General features: G+C 46.1%; 1 protein-coding gene across 1 annotated transcript in view; it reads right to left on the bottom strand.

Annotated features, from left to right (window-relative positions):
* The window catches only part of LOC147663554 (fragile X messenger ribonucleoprotein 1 homolog), a 110,382-nt gene that overhangs the window by 48,649 nt on the left and 34,523 nt on the right, over positions 1-27,210 (bottom strand). Inside the window, exon 3 of the mRNA XM_086950363.1 lies at positions 14,224-14,317. Within this exon, the coding sequence (XP_086806489.1) occupies positions 14,224-14,317 (94 nt within the window). The remainder of the gene's footprint in view (positions 1-14,223; positions 14,318-27,210) is intronic.

The raw sequence follows: 27,210 nt of genomic DNA, 5'->3' as shown, positions 1-27,210 counted from the left end.
CTCGTTACCTGCTGCCTGGGCTTCAGCCTGTTGCCTCAGACCCTCGAGGGTGGGACATTCCCTCTGTCCCTTGCTCAGTTCCTCCCTGGATGGTCCTTCCTCCACTCGCCACTCAGCGGGGACAGGCAAATCCTCCAACGGAACCATGTCCTCCTCCGCGGACTCCGGGTCCACCTCCGCAGGTGGCCTATCCGTCTCAAGGGGCACGGACATCGAGGCAGGCTCTTCCTAACCTCGAGATGCTCCCTCATCAGCAGCTGGGTGGGCCATTGTTCCAGGCTCCAACCCACGCGACTTCTCCTCCCGAGCAGCCGCAGACCTGATACTCACACAGGCCCAATCAGGTGTACCCAGCATCTCAGAATGAGTCCGGTATTCCACTGCCTTCCAAGCATTGTGCTCCATATCATTACCCAGCAGACAATCGACTGGCACGGCGGGGCTTATGGCAACTCGAAGTGAAACTGCAACCCCTCCCTACTCAAAGGGAACCTCGGCCACAGGATAGTGGCCCATTCTGCCGTCAGCCATTGCGGCTGGATGAAGTACGCCTGGAATCACCTGCTCTGAGGACACCAGATGACTCCTTACCATAGTCATACTGGCTCCTGTATCTCTCAGAGCTTCCCCTCTATGGCCATTGATGGTGACCCATTGCCCATACTTGGTAGTATTTGAGGGCACCTGGATCTTTGGAACCATCTCCCGATCACCCAGGGACACTAAGGTGACACCCACCCACTCCCTCCCTTTAACTAAGGGCATCTCCTCCCCGAGCGCTACACTAGCGACTCCTGGGGCCTTTCTTCCAGCGGGAGGGAGTGGTCTCTTTGGGCATTTCACGTCTCCCTTATAATGTCTAACACCACCGCACTCAAAGCAATGGACAACCCTTGGCTGCTGACTCTGGCCAGGATTACGGTTCTTCTGCGGGTTAGCCTTAGAATTAGAAAATAAACTTTTCCCCTTAAAGTTATTTTGGGGGCCTTTGGAGAACTCCAGTTTCTTGTTATCTCCCCCCTCTTTCATCTGGGTAGCGCCCTGTCCGGACTTCTGAGAATCTCCTCCCGTCCCCTTCGTTGACACTCTGGTACTTGCCCAAATGTCCGCCTCCTCAGCAAGCTTACGGGGGCAAGTAAGTTTGCTGTCTACCAGGTGTTGCCTCAGCTCGGGAAGACATTTCTCGAGTAGATGTTCCTTGAGTATTAGGTCGTACAACCCTCGATAGTCCTCCACCTCGCTACCTTGGACCCACCCATCCAGGGCTTTCTTGGCATAATCCAGGAAGTCAACCCAATTCTGTGAGCTCAGTTTGTGGCTGCCCCTAAACCTTTGCCGGTATTTCTCTGGGGTCAACCCAAACTTCCTGATGAGCGCCACCTTCATGGCGGGGTAATCTACCTGCTCCTCCTGGTCTAGGGCCAATAGGGCATCCCTACCTGTCGGAGGCATGTACCGGTACATTCCACCACCCCAATGCTTCTCATGGATCCCATGGGCTCTTAAAGAGACCTCATAGGCTGCCAGCCACTTGGCTATGTCGTCTCTAGCGGTATAACTGGCGACCACGTCATTTGGTAAATGGGGCCTGGGCTCCCTGGCAAATCCCTTGACTCGACACCCTCCGGAGTGATGTTATGGGCCTTGAGGTCGAGTTCTCGTAGCTTGAACTCGTGTTCCATCCTCCTCCCTTCCATCTCCAGCTAGGCCAACTCCCACCTTAACTGTCTTTCCTCTCTCCTGTCGGCTAACTCGGTCTCTGACAACCCTCTCGATGACACGCTGCTGCCCTCCCGTGAGGCTACCTTGGGGCTGATTGACATTTCACCCACCCCCGGGGGATATTCCGCAGTCCCCTCAATGACAGTACCTCTGTCTGACTCCTCCTCCTCCACCGTTCCCTCCGTGTGTGCTTCCACCCAGGCTCGCAGACTATTACGGAGCTCCTCCCTTTTGGCCCCTCGCCTAACGAACACTCCCCTTTCCTGACAGAAATCCTTGAGCTGTGCCACAGTATAGGTCTCCAGCTCTGACATTTCGAATTCCACCTGGTCAGTGAAAAGTGTGGACAACCACCCCGAAGTAGGTTACAAGGATAGGAAACTGAGGGTCACCTCCACCAACCTCCAGAAAAGAATTTAGAAAAAGCAAAATGTTGGATTAGAGGGCCGCTGGGAGAAAACTCCGGGTGTGTACCTGTGGTGCACACTGAATTATTATGGGGTAGAAAACAAGCACGGCTCGTAATCCCACCCGCTGAGCACCAATTTTATGTTGGACCTGCGATGGGCAAGCCCAGCGCAAAGGGGGGTAGCTTGGCTCAAGTAACAAGGCAAGTGAAGGCTTTAGTGTTAAGCCGGCTCTGACCCAATAATAACTCCCTGCGCAGTCACACCAAAAAGAAGGACACCACACCACTGCTGTAGAAAAATACGATTCCTTTATGTAAAAGTTCTCTGTTGTAAATAGGGTTCAGTTGGGAAAGCACATTCACATTTCTTTTTTTATTTTTATTTTTTTTATTTTTGAAAACCTTTATTAGTGCATCCAAGGAAGTACAAATACGGGCCCACAACCCTGAGGCCGGCCACGAAAACTGTTAAGGCACAAGTGCGAGCAATACGGTGACGCAATAGCATATTAATATAAGCAAGCAAATATTCAGCAGTTACACTGGAGATCACGTGCTATCACGCCTAAGGAGCAATGAAGGTTAATTTTTAAAAAAAATTTCCTTGTTGTAGCAACCATTAAAGTCCAGACTGTTTCATTTGAATTGAAAATAGAAACTATAAACTAAAAGAGCAGGGTTCACGTAGGCATGACACATCAGTAGCGACCGAGGCACACACAGCCCAGCACCCCAATCAGCAACACCTACACAGACCCAAGGTAGAAAAGAAAAGAGGAGATAAAATAAAGAAGAAAAAACAAGGCACCATAGAAACAGAAAAGAAAATAAAAACTCATCCCCCAACCCCCACCTTACACGCATGCAAAGGCTACGGCCTACCCCCCCAGCAGTGTGTCTGTCGCCCAATAAACCCGAAATATAGAATAAGAAGTGAGAGAAAGAAAAAGGAAGTACCATATCACATGAGATATAGGGAGCAAGAAAAGACCAATCTAATCTAAAACTCCCATGAAACCCCAACCCGGAGGAGGGCCATCCCCAAACAACCAGTATAACCAACAGGAGTGTAAGCGGCCATCACTTCCCCGACCCCTAAATCGACCATATCCAACGTCCGACTACCCCACCAGTCCATCACAGTCCCATGAATGTAAATACCGGTAGATAAGGCAAGAGAAGGGCGGACTCAGCCCTGGCCCCTTCGATCCATTGAGTCAGCAAATTGCAACAGCGGCGCAGTCACGTAGAGCAGGAAAAGCACCCGGCATGACCGCCTCGAGAGAGAGCAAAGTCCATGAAATGCCATCCAAAGCAGGGCAGTGTGATCCACCAGAGTACAGTCTGGGCAGGCATACAGCAACAGTCCGCCAAGAGTAGCCAAATCACTATCAGTTAAAATGCCCAAGGTAAACGGAGTCATCACGTCATCAGTTCCCGCTGGCGTTGGTAGATCTGGCGCTGGACGACGAACCTCAGGTGTCCGCACAAGTACAGAAAGCACGGTGTCCTCCATAGCTTCATCAGGCAGTTCAGCGGCGATGTTAAGCGCCATCACTTGTGACCCCTCATTGAGTCCCCAGAAAGGCTGCAAATGGCCGCCTATCATCAGACTAGGCGATAAGCTACGCTCACAGCCGCCCGCCCGGTCGGCAGAGGAGAGTAGGGGGACAACAGCGTCCAGTCGGCGCTCCAGGTCACGGACGTTGTAGCGCCAAACAGCTCGTAGATCAGCCAAAGCTGCCAGGATGTCGTCGAGACTCAAGGGCATTTTAAGACAGGATGGAATGCCAGTCCCCTGCCCACGATAGTCACAGGCGTATGTCAACCCTAGATACCAGCCTTCGGTAGCCATTGTTGGGCGCCGAGTACCAGAGCAGCTTTCAGGCAGGCAGGGCAGGGGCGCAGGAATCAGGGCAACAAACTCCGATGCAGCGTCTCGCACGGGGACAACACAGTGACGGTCCAGCCAGGCGCCACGTGTGATCGTCAGTCACTTAGATCAAATGGCCCCCTTTATTACGTTGAAAGCGAGAAAGCGCATAGCAGCTTCCAAAAAGGGAGATGCATTTGTTGCACCGACGGGTGTAAAGCCACGTAACAGAGAGATTGTGAAAAGATGCTGTTGCGCTGTTACTGAGGATCTCGGCAGTCTGCCGCGTCTCTCCGGCGGTTCCAGTATCCCCCGTAATGGCCGACGTTGTTGTTTCCCAGTCAGACGCAGCCGAGAACAAAGGACCGGACCCATGCAGCAGTCGACAGCAGGAGTTCAGGGCATTCCGTCACTCCCGGTGCAGGATAAACGACGGGGGGCACATCATCGGACTCAGCGTCGCCTCCCCAACCCGGTACCGCACAGCAGACACGATTCAAAGGGCAGGAGAAGAAGCGGTACGGGAGGGAAGCGGACGGGTCGGCGGAGGCGAAGGCTCAGGCGGCCATCGCTGTTGCCGGCTAGGCTCCTCCCACATTCACATTTCTTTAGTCACAAATCTCTGGGATTCTGTTACTGAAATAAATACTGTAAATAGATCTTCAGGAATAAATAGCAAGATAAATAGAATAAATATCAGGAATAAATATCACAAATAAATATCACTTTTATATAGCAGAATAAATACTGGTTCATTTAAATAAATAACCACATGTTCATTCTGGTATCGCTGCCACAAATTAAATGCTTTAGGATGATTACACTTGCAATACGTTTCAGCTTGGAAAGATAACTCTTACAGTTCATGTTGGTTTCAAGGATAATGAGTACGGGCTTCCATAGGCACAATATAAGCTTTAGACTCTTTAGGGTTCACTCAGGAAATAATGCGTGTGTATCTAAAAGGCAAGGAAACACAGTGAATACAGCATTTGCACTCCGCTGCCACCGGGATGAGATCTCTGCTTGCTGGTGGAATCTATGCGCGCCTACAGGCTTTGACACCTCTAGCACACAGACGGCACCAGTTCAAAGTCTTTAGACTGTCGAACGGGCTGCCGGAGGGGTCACACAACCTTCGCGCTCAGTCAAATGAATGCCGGTTCACAGTTCCTTCACAACGCTGCACCCACCTGAAGAAACAGGCCCACCTCGCATCGGCTGCAATCGGTAAGCGATTCAGTCCGGGCACAGCACTTCTCACGCCAGCGACAGGGTTTTCAGGGGCTCTACGGTCCTCCCTCCGACTTCCTCATACGGGGTAGATCCCGCCCACAGCTACAGCTTCCGGCTCACTGGGGAAGGGGCAGAGACGCTAGTCTCACCCAATGAAGTCCGAGCTCCCCCCTGGAGGCGCCTGTCGCGAAGGGGGCACTTCTGAAGATCGCGGTCGCGGCGAACTTGCTCTCGCCTCGCGACACGCAGTATCAGTCACGATATCACCACCGGGGGGGCGGGGAGGCACTACAAGTATGGCCACAGTCTTTGGGCCATGAGGCACTTGCTGGGCAGGCGCTGTAGGCGCAAGGTCACCACTCACGCAGCTGACTGGAACGCCAGTCAGAAACAACGCCAGCAACCTTTGCTACTCTAGTGCCTACGCTACCAGCCACCTCAGGAGGTCAACAGGGCAGGTGTCAATCTGGTGTCAAGTCTGGAATCTCCTTCTTTTCTTCTTTCTAAAATGGCTGCCAGGGACTGGGCCTTTCATAGCCAGTGCCCTGGGGTGCTGGCACGAGCCAGAAGGTTCTAGAACCTTCTCTGGCTGTGACAATGCCTTGGCACTTATGAGGTATATCTTGGTCACTAGCAGCCACCGTACTGTGGCTCTAGAGCAGCCATTTTGTGTATCTGAGGAAAACAAAGGGATTCCTATCAGGAATGTGCGTCAAACAAAGGGCGCCAAAACCTCAAAAGGCCAGAGTTCAGGGAGGCTCCAATGGGAGTCACTCACATGAGGGAAAAGGATGTCCATCATTTTAGGGCCACTCATACAGGTTGACAACCCCAGTTTGTAATGCCACAGGTTCCGCCAGGCACCTTGTGAGCAACTGGGCGTCAAGGAACATCTAGCCCCATGAAACAGCACATAAAAAGTCCTGGCAGACAAAGAAAAACGACAAATTTTGGGAGGTACGGGGGAACAAAAGAAATCATACTAGTGAGGGGACTCTCAGAAGCAGACGGGTCTAACAACAATGAACACACAGCCAGATTACTTCTAAAAGAAGGGACATTTTTATTAAATCTGACCGATCCCTCAAAGCTTTAGGGATCAAGTACATAGCTGGAAATACTCAGCATTTATGAGGAGTAATAAAGACATAATATGGAAAAATGTACACATAATAAGAATGCTTTTCAGCATGGCATAACAATATGAATCTTGATTGCATTTATAATAAAAAAAAGTTTTGAAAAGTACTGAAAGCTTTTGAAAAGGGCGAGTGTTTCTAAGGTTCTCTCTACTAGGACAAAATAAAAATGTAAAAAACAAAACCACTGTCATCAAACTGAATTTGAAATACATTTCATAGTTATTCAACAACATTACTTTTGTTTTAACAGTTGTATTGTTTTGAACAATTATGTAGCATATCTATCGGTGTACATGCTAAGAGCTTTTTATTACAATCATATTATACAGTCAAAGAGCGTGAGTCAATCACAAATAGTACTAACAGTAACAACAGGCATATGTAAACGTAATCAACCGAGTGTGATGACTCGAGGTCACACATTGAAGAGAACAGAGGAGCTAAGCAATAATTACTCTTCAATGGACTGTGGAACAGAATCGTCCCCTACCTACTTTGAGCGAAGGCATAGCATGAGCTCCCTGGTCTCTGAACCTGACCCTACCGCGTCCCTGGCAACGCGGACTCCACCCCTTTCTCCTCCCTTGCAAGTACCTATGGAAACAAACGAAAGACCGGAATCACCTTGTTAAGACTCCAGAAGTCCCTTCCTTGATACCGACCCGGAAAAGCAGAGAGAAGAGCGTTCAAGGCAGCGGACTCGTGGCAGTAGACAGCGTGCGGAGAACCTGAGGCGGAGAGCGGCGGTAGCGTGTTCGAAGGAGAAGAGAAGACCGGAGGCGAACACGAGGACATCTGGACCGAAGACTGGTGGAGTCCCCAAGAGGTGGCTGGAGAGCGGCCGCAACTCGCGGGAGAGTTGCGGCGGGGCATGTGAGTACCCCGTCTCCTGGCTCCCAGGTTGATTTGTATATTGGTGTACATAGAGTGTCCCCTCACTTTGTAGAGCACTATTCGCACTGTATATATTGTATAACCACGTCACGAACCCAGTAGTATAGAGAACCCCACACCTACCCCTCACCAATTCCACCCTCTTCCTTCCCGCTCTTTCATATTCCAATTCCTACCCTTACCTTACCGTCCCGTCCCTCACGCTCGCTTTACCCTCCACAACCCCCTGGTGTTGGTGACAGTACTCAGGCAGTCCTACATTCGAGGACTAATCGCCCTGTTATTTCTCTCTCCTTTATATACCTCCGAGGACCACCAGGACCTACCTGGAAAAGAAGGATCTACTCCAGAGACGTCCAGCCTAGCTGAGTCCTTCACGGACCTTCCCCCTCCCGACGACTCTACTCCAAGGAACATTCCCTTCATTCCAACCCTCTGCTTCTTTACCTTCCAAACCCCTGACTTCCTGAAAAACAATAAACTAAGCTACGTCATAGCTCACTATATTCCGGCCTCCACGCCTGTTATTCCGGTCTGCCCGAACCACTAGCCCACATGGACATAATGGAGCAACAGTAGAATAATACAATGCGCTAAAGTTGCCTTATTATACCCTTCTAACCAGAAAGCATCACAGAGCCATTGAAAATTACCAAAGTAGTATTGTGGTAGTTTGGGAGTTAAAGATTCCAGAAAAATTATATTCCTGCCACTGGAGTGTCTAGAGAGTCCATGTGTCACCTTTAGCTTGTAGGGTTACAACCATGGAATCCAACATATTTATGCCCATTTCAGCCCATCGCCTCTTCATCTCTCCTCTGCGGAACAAGAAGCATGTTTCAATATGCCTCTGGCCATGTGAGCAACTCTTTACAACAGGCTTGGCCGCATGGGGCCTGTGGCAGCTTTCAACGCATGATTATCTGCCTCTTGGCCAGAATCAACGGCAAGTCAGCAAACCTGTCTTCCATCCTTGCTAACTAACTTTTAGTTTAAATAGGCCTAAATCAATTTCCCTGATTACGTCAAAAACCAACAGGCAAAAAGCTGTGAGGTGCGGCAGTGCCAGAACATATGTGCCAAGTCTGCCGACAGTAATTGACATTTTGGACATTCAATCAATGTGCCAGGGTAAATTATGTGCGATGTAACACTTTTACATTGGATGAACCGAAACCAAGCATTCCTCGACACCTTAAATGGATATTCCATGAGTGTCACCCTCGCATTTCCTTAGGTGTCAACTGCCTACGCATGCCTCAACATTCAACTAAAGGAGTTATGTCAACCTTCGTCTGTTGTAACAAACAACTATAGAGTGCCATCATTTTCCTACCCACTGAGCCTTGAGTAAACATGGAGTGGAGAAGTATTGTGTACAAGACTCGGCACTCTCGCAACCCGATATGGCCATCACCTGCCTGGATAGAGCACTCTGTGTGTGTCTTATGCAGGGCAACCCTTCAACTCTTGTGTCTACAGATAAAGTGTAAAAGTAACCTACTAAAGTCTTTGAAAACACAAATAATCATCATCAGTGGTAGGGGGCGTTGAAAAAATAAAGGAACAGGGGCAATGGCACCATCTTCAACAAACGCGCAGTCCCCAGGATCTGGGGGGGCGTCTCCAATTTGCACTCAATTGTCCTTTTTAAATACATTTATTCAAAAAGTTCAGTAGTTTTTCAAGAATTCTTTATTCTTTCATTATCGTTTTTTATCCTTTATCCTTTGTTTACTTCCTTCTTTTAAAAAGATCCATTTAGAATGATCAAATTCATATTTTCAAAATAAAAATACGCCCAATGCATTGAGAGCATTACCCTTCATCAAGGGCTTCAATCCTGAATACAAAGAAGAAACTTGAGATCAGTCCAAGACGGTGCTGAATTGTAATTCCTGTAATTAATACACTAGTGTGTAGTGCAAGTGATTTATAGTATCCGTTGTCATGAAAATTTAAAAATGAGCAACCTCGTATGGTGTCTAATCTAATATATGAATTAACCGGATTTGTTTTGTGGATTCATGCTGCTGCAAAAAAGTTAATTTGTAGCATTTCAAAGTGGTGTTAGAACCATTTTTTATCCGTACAGATATTTCGTGAATGTTATTGGTGAAAATGGAAATGAAATGTGATCATAACATGTACTGTAAAAGGTTAATTGTGCCCGTGCTGTGATACGCGAGGCGTAAAACAGGGTACCGATGTTTTGGGTGATTTTTCCAAAAACTTAAAAAACTGGTAACGGTACCCCTGACAAGAAGAACCGTATGTTAAAGGTTTAAACAAAAGTTATAATACCCGTATTCAACAAACTCATGCTGTTGCATTACTTGCCATGCATTATGAGTGCGAGTAAAACACAAGTGACAAACTTACTAAAATGGCAGAGAAAGATTGTATTAAAATATCCGTGTATTCAATTTCCAAGGATTAACCTGAAAATTGCATTCATATCTGTTATCAATGAGTAAAAAATGATAAGTGACAAACAAACAAAACTTAAGCCCAATATTAGTGCAATCATCTCACAATTTATTTTCAGGATTATCATCCTTGATAAAAGAGAGCGCATTCTTGTTGAGTGTTTCTTTTATCTTTAGTCACTTAGTAGTTTCGTTGATAAGAATGTTGGAATAATCCTCGTTTCATTTTTACACACATAGCCGTTTCGATGCATGACGTACGTTCAAAGTTCCGGAGCAAGCACATTTGTATCCGGTTGATTTCATACACGTTAGAACATTTGCACAACGGTATCGCAGAAATCGGTGGTTGTAATGGCATGCTCCAGACGGGTTGAGTTTAGCAAGCACTAATATTGGTCCTAAATTTTGTTAGTTTGTCACTTATCATTTTTTACTCATTGATAACAGATATGAATGCAATTTTCAGGTTAATCTTTGGATATTGAATACACGGATATTGGAGTACAACCTTTCACGGCCACTTTAGTAAGTTTTACTCACACTCATAATGCATGGCAAGTAATGTAACAGCACGAGTTTGTTGAATACGGGTAATATAATGTTTCTTTAAACCTTTGACACACGGTTCTTCTTATCTGAGGATACCGTTAACAGTTTTTTAAGTTCTTGGAAAAATCACCAAAAATATCGGTACCCTGTTTTATGCCTCGCGTTTCACAGCACGGACGCAATTAACCTTTCACAGTAAGTGTTATGATCACATTACATTTTCACCGATAACATTCACGAAATGTCTGTGCGGATAGAAAACGGTTTTAACACCACTTTGGAATGCTACAAATTAACAACTTTTTTGCAGCAGCATAAATTCACAAAACAAATCAGGTTAATTCATATAAAATGAGACACCATAAGATGTGGCTCATTTCTAATTTTGCCTGACCACGGATACTATAAATCACTTGCTCTACACACTAGTGTATTAATTACAGGAATCACAATTTAGTACCCACTAGGACTGAGCTCAAGTTACTTCTATGTTTTCAGGTTAAAAGGCCCTTATGAAGGGTAATACCCGAAATGCATTGGCCGGATTTTCATTTTCAATATAGGAATTTGATCATTCTAAATGGATGTTATTAAAAGAAGGAAGTAAACAAAGGATAAAGGATAAACAACAACAATGAAAGAATAAAGAATTGTTGAAAAACTTCACAACTTTTTGAAAAACTTTATTTAAAAAGGACAATTGAGTGCAAATTGGAGACACCCCCCAGAACCTAGGGACAGCGCATCCTCATGCTCAGGAGGATTTACCAATCAGCACCAGTCAAAAAGATTGAACATTATTCACCCAATTTACCATCAATTTACCAGTGAGTGCGTGAGTCTAATTCCTATACGGATCAAATACCATCTTCAACAAAGGCAGTTTACCAGTCTCAAAGGCAGTTAACACAGCCAGTCTACACTTCGCAGAAAAGGGCAATTTTAAACAAAACAGGACAGACAGACCAACATGCACCCCAAATTGCTTTCAACTGTGTTCTACCTTTGGGAAATACCCGAATGCCGAAGTATCTAGTGGACCTCTCGTTCTAGAGGCAGATCATCTTCGGCCAACAGTGTTCTCACCTTTAGGGGAAAGGCACAACTCTTCCATATTACCAAGGAGGCCAGACTGATTCCCAAAATTCCTCAAGTGATTTAAAAGTACCAGGAGGTTGTTGGTCAGATTACGTAGATAAATCTCCACCTAGAGAGAAAGGATATGGGTACACCCTTGTGCATGTATTCCCCATTGAGATTTCCTACTTGGAGAGAGAATGCCATGGGCGTCAAATCTGGTGTAAGTAAGAGAGGGGTACCCTGCTCAACCTTGAAGGATTCCAACACAGCCTGATCTGCACCGAACCTTGCCTTAGGTACAACAAACCAACCCATCCTCTGAAAATCCAGCTAAAACCCATTTTCCCAATACCAACTGCATGAAGTTTCATTCAAGCAGATGAAAGACATTTTCCATATTTATCACAGCGACACTTCAACACCCTTGCCCAAAAGGAGAACATTTATAAAATAAAAAAGCCTTCAAATAATGGGCGATGTATTCCTGCCTGGAATATAGCCTGACTGATCAGAAAGAATAATATCCCGGATTCAAAATGGTCTAACGTCGAATGGATCCCATGCTGGCATCAACAGGGATATGATTCTGTTCTCAGCCATAGAGGGCGCTACGCTCTAGCATCAGTGGGGGCTCAACACATCCATGTAGTTAGTTTAGAGCGCATACAGCATCCCTTCAACATTAGGGGTCTTCCCCATGATGAGACCCTCATGGCAAGTGCCATTTCTTCAATTACTATGGTAATGTCCAAAGCTTGACGTGACCAAGTGATAGCAGTTTTAACTGGACATCTTGAATATAGTGCTGCTTTTTCCCTAGTTCACGCTCTCCAGTCTGTTAGTAGGGTGAAGTAGTGTGGCTCACTGGTTAGAGGCGGCAGACCCGAGAGCAGAGGACGGCCCGGGACCAGGGTTCGATTACCGGCGCGGCAGGTTTCTGGACCAGGGTCAGCGGACTCGATAATTCTCTCGCCTCGGTGCCCACTCTGATCAGCGATCACACTCGGCAACTCTGGGCATTAGCTTGCCTCATCTTCACTAACGGCCCCACCAGACCGCCGGGGATGCCTGGTCTCACCCTGGAGATACCCATTAAGGGACCATCTCTCAGGGAAGCCAGGAAGGGTTTCGCAGCGGTCGAAGCGCCTTGGGACCCTACGGGTAAGTAGTGCGCTATATAAATGCCAATACATTTACATACATTAGTAGAGGGGAAAAAGAGTAGGGGTGGGCAGAATTTGCGTAATCGTGTTACGCAAAACTCTGCGAAACGGTAAAAAATCTCCGCGAACACCCGGAATTGTTTGTTCGCAATGCTTTTTTACTGTTCGCAATCACTGTTTGCATGCTCGGGGGGAAATATCTCGCGAACACGCATTTGAGAACGCAAACAAGCAAAAAATTGCACGACGTCGTGGAGCGCAGAATTTTGGGCAATTTCGCGTTCTCCGCGAAATGAAAAATTACCCAAATTCCGCGAGCGGAACGGAATTTACCGCCCAGGCCTAAAAAAGAGTAACTGTGTATTACCTCAGTTAATTGCAATTTACATGTTGACCACTGTGCTATCCCACACTCAGATGTCAGCAATTGGGGAATACCTGCTCTCCGCTCAATATGGCAAGCAACCTGCCCACCCTATTTCACTCTTGCTGTGACCTTTAGTGATGAATGAATTATAATGGTTTGAGCCAAGTCTACTCCCTATACTTCTTCCTTACCCGAGTTATCAAAGGGCACCTAGAGGGTTCATCAACTGCCTCCCACTCCAGTGTCTTAAGCTCAACTTCGAGTTTGTGTACAGTTTGTTACAAATCTTTCCTCATATCACGTCTTAACCAGGCAACACCCCCTAACAGTAACTTTGAAGGTGTCCCACTCAACAAGCACATTTCCTGTGGAGCCCTTGTTAGCTTCAAACTACTGAGCCAATCTTGTTCGAAGCGAGTGCCTATAAAAAGTGTCAAACAGGGCCGCCGGCCGGAGATGCTACAATGGTATGCTAACCTGCAGACTCCACCTCAGTGTCAACTTCAGTGGGTTGCTATCTGATAGCTTTACCAAGGACCTTAGCGTGTATTATCTCCCCCTGCAAGCATGGGTGATACAGGAATTAATTAATTCTGGTGTGACGCATGTGTACGTGGGAGTAAAAAAAGAACTCTACCTCAGTCAGGTGCACTGTATGCCAACAGACCGGTAATGTCTAGTTGTCAAGTTACTTCCTGAATCCGGTTGCTAACAGGACGGCCTGAGCACCTGGGAGTACAGGCGGATAACTATCCATGTCCGCTGAAGGGTCACAAATAAAATCGACTCCCCAGTTACCCAAAGAGTAAAGAATTCAACCTCATTACACAGAGCCCTCGCCACCAAGTAAATAAAATTCAACTGCACCACATTTGGGTGTATACATTCACAGGTCTTTTCAGATGACCCCCAGGGGGGCTTTCTAAATCAGCTTAGGAGGAACAGGTCGTGCCATACAAGTGGTGGCTCCACCTTTGCATCTACCCATCTCTTTCCCATCCAAGTGGGTCTCCTGTAAGTAAACATGTTATGAATACATTCTGTGTCCTTTGATCGGACTTACCATACCATGGACATTCCAAGTTAGAAAATTTACATTTTGGTCCATCATTGCAAGTACACCCCATTAATGGAAGATGGAGTCCATGTCGCATCTATAAGAAGGGTAGGCTAGACCCCCAACTATCTTGTACATGCGATCCACTGCATTGTATGAGCCAATGAGCAGTCAATCCTCTAGCAAAAGGAAGAAATTGCCAAACATGATCAACAACAAACTATTAACAATAGTCCAAACTTTTTCCCACCTAGAGCCCAGGGAAAAACATACTGCTACCCCCCACAACCTGTACTCACCAAAATGATGAGCTGAAAGTTTTCAGAATCATAAATCACTGAAAATGCTCCAACTGCTTTTTTGAAGTCCTTGTGTGCAGATTCTTTGGCACACCTAGCAAAACAGCAAACAGGTTTTGAGATTGTTTGTAGAACATTTTATTAAATTCTTTACATTTCTACAATGACAAATCAATATTGTTGGGCTATCAATGTTAAACGGTTATAGAATAAAAGTGCATGGACAGTATTTATTTACATTTCACTAGTACTGTAAACTTTCCAGAATGTATAATATATATATATATATATATATATACCGGGGCGCAGCGAGGCAAATTTGAGGAAATTTTCAGGCAGATTCCTCAACCGGCGCCAAAGTTATTCACAATAGAGTGTTGAGATTTTCTATTGAAAATAATCCTAACTATAACTACCTACTGGCGACCGCCAGTAGGTAATGAACAAACAATCCAGCTCTCATAAACACATCCATGGACGAGTGCACGGACACGAGGTAATCAAGATGTGGCAAAAATGTATTTTCTCAGGTCCACCCTCAACCCCTGAGATAAGAGATACGCGTTTCGGCTTTCAAGAAGCCTTTATCAATCTGTTTGGCGCCATAATTTACACAATATATATATAGCCCTTCCCACTTGTGGTAAGTATAGACATAGAAAACACACTTAGCAGTGTGCTTAAACACTGTCCACCCACTGCAATAACATCATGCTCTCTGCAATGGAGTATCAGCACTGAAGGAGTTTAAAACAAGAACATATACAATGATTGCGCAATGCAAATCTATATCAACTCCACACTTAGAAACTTTTCATAGAAAAACAGTCAATGTTTTTTTTCTCCAGAGTTTTATATAGTGCGAACTTGACCCGAATCGGGTATAAGAGTGCAACATAGAACTGGTTGCATTACACGAGGACACATTCATTTTTGTTAGGCATGGGGAGATTAAGTGATTTGACCAGATTCACAAAATGTTCAGCGTCAATGCCTAGACTCGAATCCAGTTCCCCAGATTCGAGGTTGACCGCCCTAGACGTTAGGCCAACTCCTCTCCACTAATGTTATCCTAAGGAGGAAATTAGTGTTATTGGTTTAAAGGTAAGTACTTTGTTGTGGGAGCTGGTGTTCTGGGGTTAGACTAAGGGGTCCGGCAGCGTCAAAGAAGGATGCACTCTTGTTACACCCTCACGGGCACTAGGGCGGTCAGGAGCAGAGTGCTGAGGCCCAATGCTATCCAAAGGAGAATAGGGAGCCTCAGATTAGTGGCTGCTAACGAGCAGGCCACTGGGTTGTGGGAGCAAAGCTCATGGACTCAAGCTCAGGGCAAATAGGGGTTTAGGCCAGCACAAAAGATGCACCCTCAGAAGCACTGGGGCGGTCGGGTACAGAGTGCTGTTTTGGCGTCCGACACCTGTAGCTTTTAATGGGGAGTCTCTGGTTTGCAATATCGCTGTAGGCTCAGGGACAAAGGTCTTCTGGGTGCTACCACCACTTGGAGAGGTAAGTTGGGATCTTGGGGGTTGGTTAGGCACAGTCGGTTAGGCCACCCAACGACTTAGGGCATCAGGTGAGGGATGCCTTTTAGGGTCGGATCATCTTACCAGCTCCTGGTTGCGGTTGGGGGGACCTTCCGGTTTGAGGCTGCAGACGTGGCTGGAGGCAGTTTAGGGGTCACTGAATCTTGGGTCACGATCGCCGAGGGGACCTCCATTTGGTGTTGGGCCACTCAAACTCGGGCCATGGGTGTCGGGTACAGAGTGGTGTAGACCCGGGGATCCGTGCGGAACTGGAGTCTGTTTCCCATGAGCACCAGATGTGTTCAAAGCAACAGAGTCTTTGGGATTGAAGCCAGGTCCTCCAGGTTTGCCGAGGTTGCTGGCTGCAAGACACACCGGGATTTCCCTGGAGCAGGTTCGAGATGGGGACAGGCCAGTAGGGCTGGGGCCAAGTCAGTGGGTGTGATTCCTCTTGTTAGCTTTGGCACGGCTGCTCGGTCCTTCTTTTCTTCTTGCAGGTTCTTGTCTAAGGAAGCAAGGTTCAGGGGTGCCCCTAAATACTAGATTTAGGGGCGTTACAGGTAGGTAAAAAGGTTGGGATCAAGGGGTCCATCCAGTGGGAGGGGGGCATAAGCCTTTCCCTGGTTGACTTAGTCCCCCCCATCTTCAAGATGGCGGGACTGAGAGTTGTGCTTCACCTCGCCTTCCCCACCTGCGGGGTGGAGTTGGCAGAGGTGGTCACACCTCTCTTCCTTCCTGTTTTTCCCACTGGTTCTCCCGCCCAAAGTGGGGGTCAGAACCAGTGGGGACCAGTTGCTGAAAGCAGCAAGTGGCCTGGGGAAGCTTACAAAGGCGGCAAGCCTTGAAGCTTCCCCTTAGTGGACCTTGACCATCCTGGGGGAGGAGGGTAGGCACCTCACCCCAGGATAAGCATCGGTTCAGGCCCCAGAGAGCAGCAGGCTCTCGACCCAGTGGTCCAGAAACACGTCTGTTGGTGGCAGCTGAAAGCAGCCACTGAGCCTGGACACTATTGGTAGGTCGTTTTCCAGGGGGCATCTCTAAGATGCCCTCTGTGTGTATTTTTCATTAAATCCCAGTGTGGGTTTAATGTGCTGAGACGTTTGATACCAAACTTCTTAGTTTTCAGTGTAGCCATTATGGTGCTGTGGAGTTTGTAATGACAAACTCCCAGCACTGCACTTACTATGTCTAAGAATGGACTTCAACACTGTAGGGGTAGAAGGCTCATGCACCTGTACCCTCACCACTGGCATAGTGCACCCAGCTAGAGGGGTGACTGATCTATGCCAGGGCAGTGGGTTGTAGGCATGGCACAGAGGGATGTGTGCCATGTTGACTCTTCACTTTGTTCTGCACCAAAACACGCAGCCTGCAATGGCAGTGTGTGAGTGTAGTGATACAGGGCCTCTTAGCATGGCACAATAAAGGCTGCCGCCATGAGGCATCTTATCTTCTCTGGTCACAGTGCCATGGGTACCTGTGGTACAATTTACCAGGGACTGACCTGTGGCCAGAGATGCCAATTCAGTTTTGTTTTCAATGCAGTTTTAGGCAAAGAACAGAGGCTCTGGGCACCTGATTGGCAGGAGCACCAGGCACACTAAGTCAAAGCACATCAGCAGTTCAGCAGAAAGTGGGGGCAACCATGCAGAAAGACAGCACTTTCTCACCCCCCCCCTCCTTTTCCCTCTCCCCAAACAAAAGAGGATGAGACTAACCTTTCCTTAGAGTCTCTTCATTTTCTAAGTGGAAGAACCTGGAAACTCCATCTGCATTGCCATGGGCAGTCCCATGTTTGTGTTCTACTACAAAGTCCATTCCCTGTAGGGAGATGGACTAAGATTTTCACCTTTCATCCGCATTAGCCATCTGAGAGGTCTGTGATCAGTTTGAACTAGTGAGTACCAAACAAGTATGGTCTCAGCTTCTTCAGGGACCAAACCACAGCAAAGGCCTCCCTCTGAATGGCACTCCAACGCTGCTCCTTGGGGAAAAGCCTTCAGCATATAAAAGCAACAGGTTGGCCCTGGCCTTCACCATAGTTCTGGGATAGGACCGCTTCTATCACTAGCTTAGAGGTATCAGCCTGCACAATGAAGTGCTTGGCATAGTCTGAAGCTTTGAGAATTGGTGCTGAACACATTGCCTCTTTCAGGGTGTCAAAAGCCTTTTGACAACTAACTGTCTAGTTTACCTTTTTGGGCATCTTCTTGGAGGCAAGTTCTGTGAGGGGAGCCACAATGGACCTGTATCCCTTCACAAACCTACTGTAATACCCAATTAAGCCAAGGAATACCCTGACTTGGGTCTGGGTTGTTAGAGCTGCCCATTTCAGGATAGCCTGGATCTTGGGTTGTAAGGATTGTATTTGGCCTCCATCAACAAGGTGGCCCGGGTACACCACAGTTCCCTTCCATATCTGGCATTTGGATGCCTTGATAGTTAGGCCTGCAGTTTGAAGGCCTTCCCAAGGTGGATCAGGTGACCCTGTCAGGTGAAACTAAAGACAGAAATATTATCTAGACTAGCAGTCCGTCCCAACGTTGTCCGGGCCCTTACATGCCACATACCGCGTCAATGTCCGCTCCCGCCCGTCCCGACGTTGTCCGGGCACTTGCACGCCACACACCGTGTCAGTGTCCGCTCCCGCCGAAGCTAGACGCACACAAACACGTGGGGCACTTACACGTCACACACCGCGTCAGTGTCCGTTCCCGCCGACGCCCCTACGTGCTAGAATGCTATCCTGACGCCGATGCTGCAGGCGTGAGTATCAGACCGCACACGCCCACAGCTCTAAACGACACGCCCAAAACGCTATTCACGCGCTGCATAATGGCTTTTCACACACCCACCTCTGAGCTGGTGCCACTCCTACGGACTACTTTGCCCCACAATGTTTTTTCCCCTTACAAAGTATATGTTGGGCTGCTGTATAGCCTATGTCCATCTGCTGCAACTCCCCTTTACAATGCTGTATTGGGTGTTGTGATTGGTGCTGTACTTCTTGAGCTTACCTGCCTCAAACGTTTCAGCTCTCTCTTTATAATAGTAGTATAGATATCGTTAAAGGATTCCAACCCAGCAAGAACTTGATTCACCAACCTCTGGAAGGTGGCAGGGGCATTCTTTAAACCAAAGGGCATAACAGTAAACTGATAATGCTGATCAGGTGTGGAGAATGCGGTCTGTTTTGCTCCTGGTGCAATCCCAATCTGCCAGAATCCTGTAGTTAAGTCAAAGGTACTTTGAAAATGTGGCTGCACCTAGTTTGTCTATCAGTTTATCTGCTCTTGCAATAGGGTGAGCATCTGTCTTGGTGACAGAGTTGAGCCCTCTATAGTCCACACAGAACCACCTCATTTCTCTTCTTCCAACCTGTGGATGAAGTTTGGGGACAAGAACCACTGGGCTGGGGATTTGCTTACAATCAGTCTTCTGTTGGGCAGAGAGGGTGTCTGAATAGACAACTCCATCCAATGACCCATCTTTTGGGCTGTATGAGAGGAGGTCAGGGAGAGGTTCACTCTGTCTCCTGATCCTCATCAGTCACCATCAGCATGGTGATGTCAGCCCTATCATGGATAAGCTTAAGGTGGTTCACATGGATCATGCTTTTGGGTGTCCTGCTTGTGCCCAGGTCAACCAAGTAGGTGACCTCACTTTTCTTTTCTAGGTAAGGGTCACTCCATCTGTCATGGAGAGCCCTTGGTGCCACTGGCTCCAAATCCCACACCTTCTGCCCAGGTTGAAATTCTACCAGTGCAGCTTTTTGTCATACCAATGCTTCTGAAGCTCCTGGCTGGCCTCAAGATGTTTGGATGCAGGTTCCATGTACTCAGCCATTCTGGACCTTAGGCCAAGCACATATTCCACATTTCTTTTTTGGGCTCTTGGAGAGGCTTCTCCAAACCCTCTTTTACAAGACAGAGTGGTCCCCTCACAGGATGGCCAAACAGAAGTTCAAAGAGGGAAACTTTACTCCCTTCTGTGGCACCTCTCTGTAAGCTAAAAGCAAGCATGGTAAGAGGACATCCCATCTCTTTTGAGTTTTTCAGGGATCCCCATAATCATGCCATTCAATGTCTTGTTGAATCTCTCAACAAAGCTAATGGTTACAAAGAACTACTATTCCCTTGGGGTTCTTTCCTGGAGTTATTATGCCCGACTTTATGTCAAACTAGACACCTTCAAGGTATAAATATGCCTTCACTCGCTCTAGGAAGACACGGTGGTTCGGAGAAGTTTGACTATCTACTTGCCCGACGCAGCTCGCTACAGCAAGTGCCGAAGGAAGTCGACCCTCCAGCTGACGCACTGATCGAGAGGCTGCCTTTCTCTCGGCGAGAATCCAGCTCCAGTGTTGCCAAGCTCCCCTTGTGGGGTGTTGGGAAATTGAGCCCCCAGACTGCGATACCAGACCTCCTTCATTCTAAACTAAAGGTATGGAGCTGATAAAACCTAGAGAAATCTTGGATAGATTCTTAGCAAAGAAAAACTAAACCTATGCTACACCACACTTACTTCTTCCAGCGTACTAGACTTAGGTTAGGTACATTGGGGTAGGCGTATTTTAGAAGCACCAGTTGAGTACTTTTAGCCATTGTTATTTATGTATGTATTTATATATGGTTTAGAAACCATATAATGCTCTTACAGTATTATTTTATAATATTGTTTTCGCTGTACGCATTATACTTTGTAATCTGCATTACAATTGTAGCAGTTCACTTTACTAGCATGAGAAAGAAGACTGTTCAATAAAACCTTTTATTGAAAACGCCTATATCTCCATTTCTCTGCACCTCTGTAGAAACGAAGCATGAACGAGTGACTGAGTGAAATACTTATCTATTGTTTCCGCAACACTAGAGATATATTTGTTATTCTTGGGAAACAAAGTTGTCATGTTTATGCGGTTATCAGAAACTAATCCCTTCTTGTAAATTCGAGAAAGTTTCTAGTGACCTCTGAGCTAGTTGGCATTCACTATTCAGTTTAATATAGTGAATAGAGACCTAGTCGGCCTCAGTCCTACGTCTAATCTATAGGATATATTATTCCAATGCACAGAGCCTATTGGGAATATAGGAACTACACTACACTCTTTCTACATGTGTTTTTGGTAAGCAAACATGAAGTTGGAACCTCTGTCTGAAACCACCTCCTTAGGAAACCATACCCTGGTGAAGACACCAATGAGGGTTTAGATACTGCAGGAGCTGTAGTAGTCTTAAGGGGAGTTGCCTCAGGATACCTAGTGGCATGATCCACTACCACTTGTATGAATTTGTTTCCTGATGCTGTGGGAGGTTCAAGTGGACCCACTATATCCGCACCTACCCTTTAAAAGGGAACCCCAACCACTGGTAGTGGTATCAAGGGGGCCTCTGGGTGTCCACCTGTCTTGCCACTGGCTTGACAGGTAACACAGAAGCTGAGAAACGTATTTACTCTCTGAGACATCTGGGGCCAGTAAAGTGGCTAAATAGCCTTTCCCAGGTTTTGGTTTGGCCCAGATGCCCAGCTAGGGGTGATGTCATGAGCTAGAGTAAGGAGGAACTATCAGTACTTCTGAGACACTCCCACTCTCCTAGTGGCTGCAGTGTTGGTGTCTCTGGCCTCAGTGTACAGTAGCCTCTCTTCCCAATAGTCTCAGTGGGTACCACTGACATCTACTTTTTCCTGTGCAGCAGCTTGCTGCCTCAGGCTTTCAAGAGTTGGACAGTCCTGCTGTCCAAGGCACAGCTCCCCCCTAGAGGGTCCCACTGGGCTTAAGAGTTCAACCCGGTAAGGGCTCAGTTCCCTCTGGTGTGTCAAAGTCCTCTTCCTGAGGAGAGGGGTCCTGATCCTTTTGCTGTACAGACACTGGCTTCCCAGTCTTCTTACGTTTCTTCTTGGAAGAATGGGCCATATTTCCAGGCTCCAACACTTTTTTACCCTGTCTAATGCTCTGTGCTCTGGTTTTTACACACACCATATCTCAGGGATATCCAGCATTGCTGGCTGCATGGGTTTTCAGTTTAACCTCAGCCCATGCTGAGGTTTTCAGGTCATTGCCAAGCAGACATGCAGCTGGTAGCTTTGGAGAGACCACTACAGGTTTCAGGCCAGTAACCCCCCCTCCAATCTAATGTCACCATAGCCATTGCATGGTTAGTGGTAACATGGTTAGCATTTGTGGCTGGGTAAGTTCCCCCAATCAAGTATTGCTCAAGGGAAACCAGTGTATCTCTAATCATAGTGACACTGGCACATGTATCCCTCAGAGCTTCTATCCTAGTTCCATTTATCCAAGGGGATTGCAAATACTTCTTTAAGTTGGGGGGCCACACAGCTAGAGGCAAACTCAACTTCCCCTTATGAAACTAGAACTGCTTCAGTGTGCAACCCGATGTGCTCTTGGCACACTGTTGATCCCATCTGGAGACTGGCTACACTGGAGTAGCTGTATTAGGACTAGGGGCTTCTTGTAAGGGCAAGTAGCATCTCCAGTTAAGTGTCCCAACTTTCTACAGTTGTTACAACAGGTCATTAAAGGATCAAAGTTCTTTCCCCTGTACCTATTATTGTACTTGGAAGAGTTTTGGGACCCACCCCCCTTTGCAGGTTTTTGGGGCCCTTTTGAAGACTCACACTTCTTGGGTATTCTCATCACCTTTCCCCTGTGGAGGTTTTATAACCCTTTTCTTTTGGTCACCCCCAGTGGTTGTTTTTGTCACCCTTGCCTGGACCCAGTGGTCTGCCTTCTTTCCCAATTTTCGGGGAGAAATTAGCCCTAGGTTTACCAAATGCTGATTTAACTTTTCATTAGTGCAATTACTTAAAATATGTTCTTTCATAAAAAAAATTGCAAAGTCCATTGAAATCATGCACATTGTGTCCAGTTAACCAACCATCTAGTGCTTTAACTGAGTAGTCTCTGAAGTCAATCCAGGATTGATTTTGTGTTTAATGAGCCCCCATGAATCTAATTCTATATTCATCAGTTGTGAGTCAACATCCCTCAATCAGAGTTCTCTGTATGAGATCACAAGACCCAGCATCTGACTCAGAAAGGGTCAGGGGTCGGTCTCTGCAATTACCAGAGAACAGTTCCCAAAGGAGTGCCCCCAATGTGACTTCTTCACTTTTCTCAATTCACAAGTCCTGTCGAAGGCTGTGAACCATTTTGTGATATCATCACTCTCTTCATATTTAGGGACAATCCATTTGGGGATTTTGGGATCATAAGATTGCTCCTTATCCCTATTGAGTAAATTACTGCCACCATTGATGGGTGCTAGGCCCATCTCTGCTCTCTCTCTCTCTCTCTAGAGCCAGCAACCTGGTCTCTAGATCAAGTATTTTGGTCAACCTCGCTAAAAGGCTGTCTTCCTCATTGAGTCTGTCCTCAATGTCCTCAGTGGTACCTGATCGACCCGTTTGGGAACTAGATACTGAGAGGTTGATTCTTGGAGTCAGGGGCACTCGGGCCCTTTTCTCCCTATGAAGTGGAGGGGTGTGACCTACCTGGTCATCCCCTTCCTCTTTTACCTCATCTGATTGGTCTTCACCATTTTCAGATGGGGTGTTCTTAGCATACCCAGCCAACAGCTCCTGGTGCTTTTGTTTGGTGGGATGGGACCCCATGGCTAAGTTTTACATTTTACATAGGGACCTTACCTCCTTGAAAGACAAGTGAAGGCAAGGGGTGAGGTCAAGCTCCTCAATCAGGTCCTCTATGGAATTGTGGTTATTTTCACTAACAGCTGAGTTCTTGTTTTGAGACATTGTTAAAAAAGATTTCTAACCCTAGCTAAAGTGACTTTTTATTTTTCTAAAATTCTACAGGGACTTAACCAAGGCCCTAGCAAGACTTAGTCATTTTGCAAAAATGCCAACTTGGAAATTCAGAATTCTAAAAACAATTTAAGAGTTCTGTTGTGTGATCAGGTGGTAACCAAGTAGTCCAACAAATGCAAAGTTGTATATCCCACCACTGATCCACCAATGTAGGAAGCTGGCTCTGTATATGCTATACCAAAGTGAGGTACAGTGTGGACAGAGTCCAGTGGAACCCAAAAGGTAGGAAGAGGTAAAGTAGTTAGCACCTCACTCTCTATTTGTGGTAGTGTAGTCGAGCAGTAACGCTTTATCAGAGGACAGTTTTAAGCATTTGTTGTACGCACTCAGTCAGCAAATGAATTCACACACTCAAAGACTGAACTTCAGAGCAATTGTTTTAGTATTGGGTTAAACATCAAAATGTAAAACCTGTCAACTGTTTGAGAACTCTCAATATTTACACCAATTAATAGATGAACGCAACAACACGTCAATAAAGAACACATATGCTAACAAAAAACTATATATACAGTATCCTCAGCGATCTAATAAGTAATATTAATGGCAACAGGATATATTTATTGTCTCTGCAGTTGTAATCAATATAATTTGTGATGGCATCTGTCGGTCTCTTATATATCAAAGGTCATGAAGTTTTGCACTACCGGAACCATAACTTTGTTAAACTTGACTTTTCTTTCCCCCAAAGAATATTAATGGTGTTTTCAAAAAGGAACATGAGTGGTTGGAGGCGGAGCCATCAACCACGCCTCTCGTCCTGGACTACGGAGGTTAAACACTGCACCTAACCACGAGTTCAGTCTCTGCTTTGCATGGCTAAAGGCACTGCAAAATGGGGGTTGGAACCAGGGCCTTGTTTGTGACCAGACTTTGCAACCAACTACTAGCAAACCCAATACTTACCCACAGGGTTGATAATGTATTTCTTTTTTTATGTCGGGATTCATGAATTTCATGAAACACTTGAATTCTGAAATCTATGTATTCACTGGAACTTACAAGTTCAGGAAAATTGTGCCTATTTCCAAATACAAAATTGTATCCACATGGTTCTGGATGGCAGAAAAATGCACATCATAATAAGTGTATTCTGATTATTTATCCACCACCCTTTCATGATATATACTCCCCTCTCTGCTGCTTCGAGCCGGTCATCAGGCCCTTTCCCCTTTTCTCTTGTTACCTTTTTTTCCCTAGGTAGGGGAATTAGCAAATGTTTGCCTAATTTGGGAATTTCAAGATTGTGGGAAAAATAATTAAGCTACTGATCTGCATATCACAGTCTTGAAAAATGAACATTCACATGACAGCACTTTCAAGCTTGCAACTATATAGGTCAAGGTATCTTGTAATATTAACTTCATGCCAACATTTTTGAAAAGCTAATATCAGGAAAAAAATTTATTAACGGAATAGCACCAAATCGAAACAAGCATTAGCAAAGCCAAAGTCTTGATTTGCCATTGCTTGTTGATTGCCAGTAGTGGTTTTACCAATGCAGTACAAGCATTGGCCAAGCTAATGGTGGCATCAACCATCTTGGAATTTTTTTTATACTTCAGAGAAAGCGAATACATTGTGTGTAGATGCAATGTGTCATACAATTTGGAGGCATAAATAATAACATTCAGCCATCTTGGAATATCATTGTATATAGTTCAAAGATGGCACCCAATTGCACAGTGATATAACGTGGAACCCATCTTAGATCCATACAAAAAAACCTTCCCAGATGTCTAGCCAAAGTACCTGACTTAACAATGCTTGTAGAATAGCATCACAAGCATTCTCAAGGTAAATAGCTGTGGCTGCTATGTTGGAATGTTATATTTCTATACTTCAAAGATGGCAGTCACTGTCATGTGCAGAGCAGTTTTCCTAGTATAGAGCCCCTAATCTCATTCATGTATGCATATATTCATTATAAATGCAAGGCTTAGCTTATTATTTCCATGCTTGCATTCATTATTTTATAAACTATCATTATTTGGTATAGGATGATAGTGCATGAATGTTATGTATAAGAATCCCAGATTTATGGTAAAAAAATGTCAACATCTCAATGTATTTTCTTATATTTATGTTTTGCTCATTTTATCTGTATGCATATTTATTTTGTATTTAGTGTAAAAATGAAAAAAGCAATGTGTGTATTTCCACGTGTATTTAACCAGTAAATGTATACTGATGTTTGAATGCCCAGTGAGTTTTATCGTATTCACACAATAATGCAGTCATCTGAAAAAGATTCTACTGCACGTGGTGAAGACCGATAGAGCCATGGTGACACCAAATGGAAGGACTTTGAACTGATAAGAAAAGCTACTAACCATGAAGCGTAGGTAGTGCCAGTGGGTGGGATAAGTCGAAATGTGAAAATAGGCATACTAGTTGTCTAATTGAAACAGAGGCATAACACCCTGCAGGGTTACCATGTGGAAGTAATTGAAGATGTATGAGTTCAAGAGCCAGAAGTCTAGGAAGGGCATGAGGGAGCTGTCCTTCTTGGGGATAAGGAAGCAGAGGGCATAAACCATTTTGACCCACTGATAAGTAGGTACTAGTTCTATGGCCCCTTTTTGAAGGAGTGTGTGTACCTCTTCTGTTTGTTTTAGTATAGGATGGAATGTTGGGAAGGGGTGTGAGACGTTCTAAGCAGTAGTCGTGGCATACTACTGTTAAGACCTACATGTCTGATATGATTTCTTACCAAAGAGAAAAGAAATCCTGCAGACTTCCCCAAACAGGTACTATGTGATCGGGAAGGGGGCAAGGGAGCAGAGAGATTCAGTGTTTAGAGGTGCAGCCCCCTTTGCTGGAACCTCCCTTGCCCCTGTTGATGTTGCCCCTGTAAGCACCCTTAATGTAATCTCTTTGTGTCTATTGATGGTAACGCTTCTGCTGCTTGTGGTAGGAAGGGATAGGATCTGGGAGGTGTCCTTGGAACTGGCCCTCTACTAGTGCCTCCAGTGCTGACGAGGCCACACAGAGGCTACCGGGATGATCTTACAGGGCTCAGCCTTCATCTTCCTGAAGACCTTTGGAAGGAGGGGATTTGGTGTAAAGGCATAGGCAAATATGCTGAACCACGCAATCGAAAGGGCATTTCCCCATGACCCCTGATGAGGTTGGCAATTTGCAAAGAACTGGCATTTGGTGTTGTGGCGGATCGCAAAGAGATCCAGGTTCGGTTTGCCCCACTGGAGAACAATGTGATCTAGTGTGCACTTGTCCAATTCCCACTTGTGGCAGGAAGACTTGAATCTGCTTAAGGTGTCTGCTACGGTATTCAGTTCACTGGTACATGTTCTGCCGTTAGGTACATCGTATGGCGGGACGCACCATTGCCAGATTAGCTGGGACAGTAAGAAAGATCTGGTATCCCTTTGTTTCTTTATGTAGTGCATCGTTGTTGTACTGTCTGTTCGCACAAGCACTGCCGATTTCTGAATCCTGGGAAGGAAGGCCTGTAGCACGAGATATACTGCTTCTAATTTGAGAAGATTGGTGTGTATGTCGAGATGTGAAGGAGGCCATTTGTAACCGACCTGAAGGTCCTTAAGGTAAGCTCCCCAGCCATCCAGGGAGGCATCAGTCATAATTACCAGTGGGAATG

The sequence above is a fragment of the Lissotriton vulgaris genome, unplaced genomic scaffold, assembly GCF_964263255.1.
Source record: "Lissotriton vulgaris unplaced genomic scaffold, aLisVul1.2 SCAFFOLD_3794, whole genome shotgun sequence".
NCBI lineage: Eukaryota > Metazoa > Chordata > Amphibia > Caudata > Salamandridae > Lissotriton > Lissotriton vulgaris.
This window is presented reverse-complemented; position numbering and strand designations above follow the sequence as displayed.